At 51.6% G+C, this 6,000-nt stretch overlaps 1 protein-coding gene across 1 annotated transcript; it reads right to left on the bottom strand.

The window, feature by feature from the left end:
* Window positions 1-175: 175 nt before the first annotated feature.
* LOC115464335 (HAUS augmin-like complex subunit 3) lies at window positions 176-4,368 on the bottom strand. Its single transcript, XM_030194724.1, has 4 exons — window positions 3,448-4,368; window positions 2,683-3,125; window positions 2,357-2,573; window positions 176-537 (listed from the first exon to the last, which is right to left on the bottom strand). The coding sequence occupies exons 1-4, from the start codon at window positions 4,366-4,368 to the stop codon at window positions 310-312; spliced, it is 1,809 nt and encodes a 602-aa protein (XP_030050584.1). The 3' UTR covers window positions 176-309.
* Between the last annotated feature and the right edge of the window lie 1,632 nt (window positions 4,369-6,000).

Genomic DNA, 6,000 nt, shown 5'->3' with positions numbered 1-6,000 from the left:
CTTCTGGCTTTTACCATCAACTTTTCTACCCCTTTGGCCACCTTAGGATCAAAAACAGTTATGCCCAGGTCACGCTCTTTGTTTGTGCAAAAAAAAAAAAAAAAGTATTTCACTCCCTCTCTAACATTAAACCTTAGCTACCAAATTCTAGATCCCTCCTTAGAGGATCCTGAAAGTTGATACCGACCAGGCTCAAGGATAGTAACATGTACAAGTGAAAGAGAGAGACTGCATAGTGACTGCTCTTGATTTCTTTTGTGGTTTTTTTTTTTATTTACAGCTTTATAATCTGGGATTTAGGAGTTCCACCTAGGCCGGTACTTCAGAGAATTCACAGACCCTCTGCTCCAGGGCTTCTACCTCCTCCCTCAGCCGGTCGGGGTCACGGAAGAAGTAGGTATAGAGATTGCGCTCCTCCCGGGCGTAGGGGTCCAGCAGCGAGCGGTTCTTCACCTTCAGGTTAGACTGGATCGTGAGCACAGACTGGTGGAGCTGTGAGATTGCAGCATCCAGTTCTTCAATGGACTCCGACACCTCCTGTCACAGCAAGAATTATTAAAGTTACACACAGAATGTTCACCTCTGTCTAACACACAACCCCTGTAATGCTCCTCCCTCTGGTAGAATGGATCTGCCCCAGTTCAAGCCTCACAGTCTACAGTGACCACTCCTTAACGCCAGGGCCCCTTTACCTGTAACTCCAATCTGGGCCTAGGATACCCCACATGACCCCCGCTTCCCCCATAGCCTTTATCTGGACACTTCATAGCACATGAGCCCTCCATGAACCTCATTATGAGGCTGGGATATCTACCATACATAATGGTGCTCTTCTTCCTCCCCCCTCCCTCCACTTGAGCTTCAGTTAGTCTAGGGCTAGCATACCACCCAGCATCCCCTCCCCGCCCCATAACAGTCTGTGATTGGCACTGCAACCTCATCACCTCCTCCCCCAACCAAGACTCACAGTCTGGAACTGGGGATCAGGGTCAGGTATTAGCTGCCCTTGGCAAACCTTCAGTCCTTGTAGCCAAGATCAGTTTTCAGACCTCTAAGCCGCCCTTGAGATTTTGATAAATTAACTCAGAATCGATCAACCCCGCCCAGACCAATCTTGTAAAAACATAATCACATGGACTGGGACACCTGCCCTGCCCTGAGCCTTCCATTCTGGAGGCTGGTGATCCCCTCCCTTCCCCCTATTCTCAGTCTGGAACTAAGCTATCCTATACAGCACACAGCCCTTGCACCCTGCAACCTCTATAATCTTGTGAGCCCCAAAGCCAATCCTAGAGTAGCCCTTGCCAGTCAGTTTTTCAGGACATCCACAATGAATATGCATGAAATATTTGCATATAATGGAAGCCGTGCATGCAAGTCAAAGTTCATGTATATTCATTGTGGATATTCTGAAACAGTGGCGTACCAAGGGGGAGGGCGGTGGGGGCGGTCTGCCCCGGGTGCACGCCGCTGGGGGGTGCCGCGCCGCGCGCCTGCTCAGAGTTCCCTGACTTCGTGCGTTCGCTGCAGCTCCCTCTGCCCTGGAACAGGTTACTTCCTGTTCCGGGTCAGAGGGAGCTGCAGCGAACGCGCGAAGTCAGGGAACTCTGAGCAGGCGCGCGCTGCGGCACCCCCCCCCCAGCGGCGTGCACCCGGGGGGGGGGGGGTCCGCCCCGGGTGTCCACCCCCCTAGGAACGCCACTGTTCTGAAAACATGACTGGGAAGGGGTACTCCGGAACCAGTACCCCACAGCGTATGGCCTGTACTGTATACTCCCATCTCAATCCTCATCAGGGGAAGGTTTCCAGCACTGCTCTGCCACTACACCCTGGGGGAGGCTGCATCTCTTAACACTTGCACCTCTAGGGTAGGATTTTCTGCAGTGCTCAGGGACCCACTTTTTGGAGTGGAACGGGTAGACGTGAAGCGTCTGTTCACTCTTTCCAAAAATACTAGGACTAAGGGGCATGAAATGAAGCTACAAAATAGTAAATTTTAAATGAATCGGACAAAATTCTTCTTCACTCAATGTGTAATTAAACTCTGGAATTTGTTGCCAGAGAATGTGGTAATGGCGGTTAGCTTAGCGGGGTTTAAAAAAGGGTTTGGCCAGCTTCCTAAAGGAAAGGTCCATAGACCATTACTAAAATGAACTTGGGGAAAGTCTACTGCTTATTTCTGGTATAAAGCAGCATAAAATGTTTTGTACTTTTTGGGGATCTTGTCAGGTACTTGTGACCTGGATTGGCCACTGTTGGAAACAGGATGCTGGGCTTGATGGACCTTTGGTCTGTTCCAGTATGGCAATACTTATGTACTTATGAGGTGGCAGCAACAACAGAAAACATTATATACCTTTGCATTGAGCATCAGCCGCTTTGAGTCTCCATACATCAGGCTGTAAAAGGCCTCGAAGTCCCTCTCCAGAGCTGGGAGCTGTGGGACCCCTTCTCTGAGCTTCTCCTGCAGACATGTCACTTCCTCACTCAGCCACATGCCTCGCAGACAAAGGCTGTCATACTTCTGAAAGAGCTGTTTCTGATCTGGGGGGTCATCCAGCATCTCCCACAGCCTGAGAAACAGGAGGGAGAGGCAGCGTGAGAGAGGCAGGAGCATCACCCAACATCCTCCAAAGGCAGAGACAGGAGCGAGACAGCAAGAGGCTACAGAGAAAGACTTACTTCAAAGCTGTGTGGTCTTGGGTCGCAATGCGGACCTTGGATCCCCGCCTGCTGGAAAGTTTGGGGTCTCCGTAGGTGGTCAGTCTATCCTGCAGTGCCCCCTCATGGCTTTTTAGCATTCCCTGCAGTTCTTCCAGAAGCCTGGCTGTGAGTCGGTGGTCCCTCCACTCCAGCTGTAGGGCCAGACCGAGGATCTCCTGTCGGGACCACCGATGCAGGAGCCTGGCCGTCACCTGCTCCTGCAGAGAGGAGACATACTGCAGCCACAAGTCCTCCATGTCCATGTCTCCCTGCAGAACAGGGAGGGAAAAGCAGTGGGTGTTGTCTCGGAGCAGGGGCGGAAGCCTCTCCCCCTTCAGTCTTTCTAGATCCCGCTCAAGTGCCGGCAGCTGTGTTGATAGCCATGAGACTTGGCTGCTGGGATCCTCCATGCTGGTCAGCACCTAAGGGATACATGGAGAGAAATCCCACACAGAGAAAAAGCCACAAAATCAGAACTGGCTTAGATCTACAACACTATAGCTACCTATCCCAGTGAAGTTACCCCTAGCCTATCTCCCCCTGACAAAAACACCTGTTCTCCTTCCCCATCTGGTTCTAATACCAAAATGTGACTGTCCAATAGTATTATTGGGGGTGGGGAGGGAAGCGGCAATGACGAACACAGCCTGAGCTTTGTGCTCCACTTCCACTCTGCAGTACCCAAGCAGTCAGGGGGTGTATAAGCACTGGAGTTCAGATCTGTACCATGAGACAGAATTATACCTTCTCTCTCTCAGCCCACTGCAGTCCAGCCCGAGTGCTCTGCAGCTCCACCTGCAGGGAGAGGCGCTCCCATTGCCCGCTGACATGACACAGCTGTAGCCGGTTGAGCTCCTCCCACAGGGCTTCCTTCCTATTAGTATGGCTGCCATCTAGCGCTTCCCTAACTGGAATCTCTGTGACCTCTGCCAGCCTATGCAGCTTTTCTTTGGCTTTCTGCACCATATCATCCTCATGATTCTGCTCCAGTTCCACATACAGGTCCAGTGCCAGACCAGAGGTCAGTGGAAGGAGGGTGCCTCCATCCACCTCCTCCCCCCTGCAAGAGCAGTGCTGTACCAGCTGAAGCACCTTCTGTCGGCACTTCATAAGAGCTGCATCCATCTTCATTCCCTCTTCTTCCAGGGTCCACATGACCTCTCTCAGAGCCCTGGTCAACAGCTCCTCCTCAGCACTCAAGCGGCACTGTTTATGCTTCAGCTGTGATGCCCGGACCTGCAGCTTGTTTCGATTCCTCAGCAGAAGGTTTCGGGTGGTGCGAAGCTGCTGCAGCTCTTCTTCCAGAGTCTCCAGAGGCTTCTTCTCCTCCTCTTCCAATGGCTGTAGGCCCTTCAACCTTAGTGGCTCTCTGCAGGTACCCAGGACCTCCTCCAGCGCTGGCCCTTCCAGAATGGGATATCCAGCCTCCAGTAGGGCCTCGTACTCCTCCCTGCGCTGCGTGTCCAGCAAGCTGCCCTCATCCACGCCGTGACAGAACCACTCCAGGAATTGCTCCGCTTCCAAGCATTCAAACATCCAATCGAAATCCTGCCCATTCAGGGCACCCACCTTGGGATAGCCAGTCTGCTGCAAGGTCTCCACAAAGGCTGTCCCTCTGCTGACCACATCCAGCAGGAACCCCTTGGACCGCCGCCTGGGCAACATGGGTGCATTCTGGGAAGAAGTGAAGAAAGGTTAAAAGGTTGTACCATGGGTGAAGGAGGAAGGTCACAAGGTATTGGGTCTGGGGCACAGGGAAAGAAAGTGACTCACCTAAGGAGTGTTGACTTTTTTAGTGGGGGGGGGGGGGGGAAGGAGTGGTTTTAAGAACTAAATGATCTTAAGACACAAACAGAAACCCCATCACTATGCTACAGAGCTGGGTCACAGGGCTTTTTGGTTTAGACACATCAGCATTTATTTTCTAAGGGAAAAACTAAGTTCCTTCCTCTATGATGAGCAAGTTACAACAAGCCCAGTTCTTAAATTCATACCACAAAATGCCAGAAAAGGGATCAGCCAGCAACAGTAGGCAATGGACAGCAACCACACAGACACCCTAGTAGAGACCTACTTATCCAGTGTATGCATAACAACATAAGCAAAATCCTATATAATAATTTGCACCATGAACGTTCCATGAAGCTGCCTGGGTCCGTGCCTCCATTCTGATTGGCTGTGCCTGGGACTGAAGCCTCAGATGACGTCATCCAGAGAGCCCAAGCAACTGCAGTGCAGGCCCAGGCAGCTTCATCAAACGTACAGGGAAAATAAAAGCAAAGAAAAAAAGAGCAAAAACCAGAGGAAGACTTCCTGGCTCACGAGCCGCTCTCTCCTGTGCCACTTCGAAATCTTCATGCGCCAATGGCTGTCACCACTGCTACTGCCCCGCGCTTCCTACAGTGTGCAGCTGAGGGTCCCCGGCTCGGCGCCCACGTCTCCCTCTAGGCAGCGCGATACAGCACGCCAACGCCAGCCTGCCCGCACAGGAACACACACACAAACGCCAGCCCACCCACCCAGGAGCGCGAGACAACCTGCAGCCCGCCCCGAAAAAACCCAAACAAACCGCCAGATCGCCTGCCCAACCGCTGCAAGTCAAAAGCGACAGCCGGCAAAAAAAACAAAGCTGCCAAACCGCCCAGCACTGCGAGTCCACCTGCAGCACGCCCCGCAAAACAACAAGAAACCGTCAGCCAGCCTGCTGCCACTAAAAAATGGCAACCACACAAAAACAATTCACAACTGGAAACCAGGCAACAGGAAACGCGATGTTCAGCCCCGCAAAAACTTCAACAAACCCATCACTCCAACCTGTCATTCTGACAGAGAAAAAAAAAGTAACACCCTGACAGAAAACTTCCCCTGTCTCACACACACATGCAACATCTAAAACCTCCCCCCCCCCCCCCGTCATTCTGACAGATAAAAAACAAAGTTACACCCTGTCAGAAAACCTCCCGTCTCACACACACCATCACTCTCTGTGACACACAACACACACAGTTCACCCCCCACACACACAATTACTGACACACACACACACACTGTCATGCAACATCTAAAACCTTCCCCTCTGTCAGTCATTCTGACAGAGAAAAAAAAATGTAACAACCTGTTAGAAAACCTCCCTTATCTCACACATACACACATGATCTCTCTCTGTGACACACAGTTCACCCCCCCCCCCCCACACACACAATTACTGACTCACACAATATCTAAAACCTCCCCCATCATTCTGACAGAGAAAAAAAATGTAACACCCTGTCAGAAAAACTCCCGTCTCACACATAC

Source organism: Microcaecilia unicolor, chromosome 3 (genome assembly GCF_901765095.1).
Source record: "Microcaecilia unicolor chromosome 3, aMicUni1.1, whole genome shotgun sequence".
In the NCBI taxonomy this organism is placed as follows: Eukaryota; Metazoa; Chordata; class Amphibia; order Gymnophiona; family Siphonopidae; genus Microcaecilia; species Microcaecilia unicolor.
The sequence above is the reverse complement of the archived record's forward strand: the minus strand, read 5'-3'. Positions and strand labels throughout refer to the sequence as shown.

Bases quoted from the DNA above. Each gene is read 5' to 3' on its own strand.
- LOC115464335 (XM_030194724.1), bottom strand. From the start codon at position 4,368: ATGTTGCCCAGGCGGCGGTCCAAGGGGTTCCTGCTGGATGTGGTCAGC. The intron at 3,126-3,447 runs GTATAATTCTGT...TGTATCCCTTAG, and splicing joins AGTGGGCTGAGAGAGAGAAG to GTGCTGACCAGCATGGAGGA. The intron at 538-2,356 runs GTATATAATGTT...TTGCTGTGACAG, and splicing joins GGCTGATGCTCAATGCAAAG to GAGGTGTCGGAGTCCATTGA.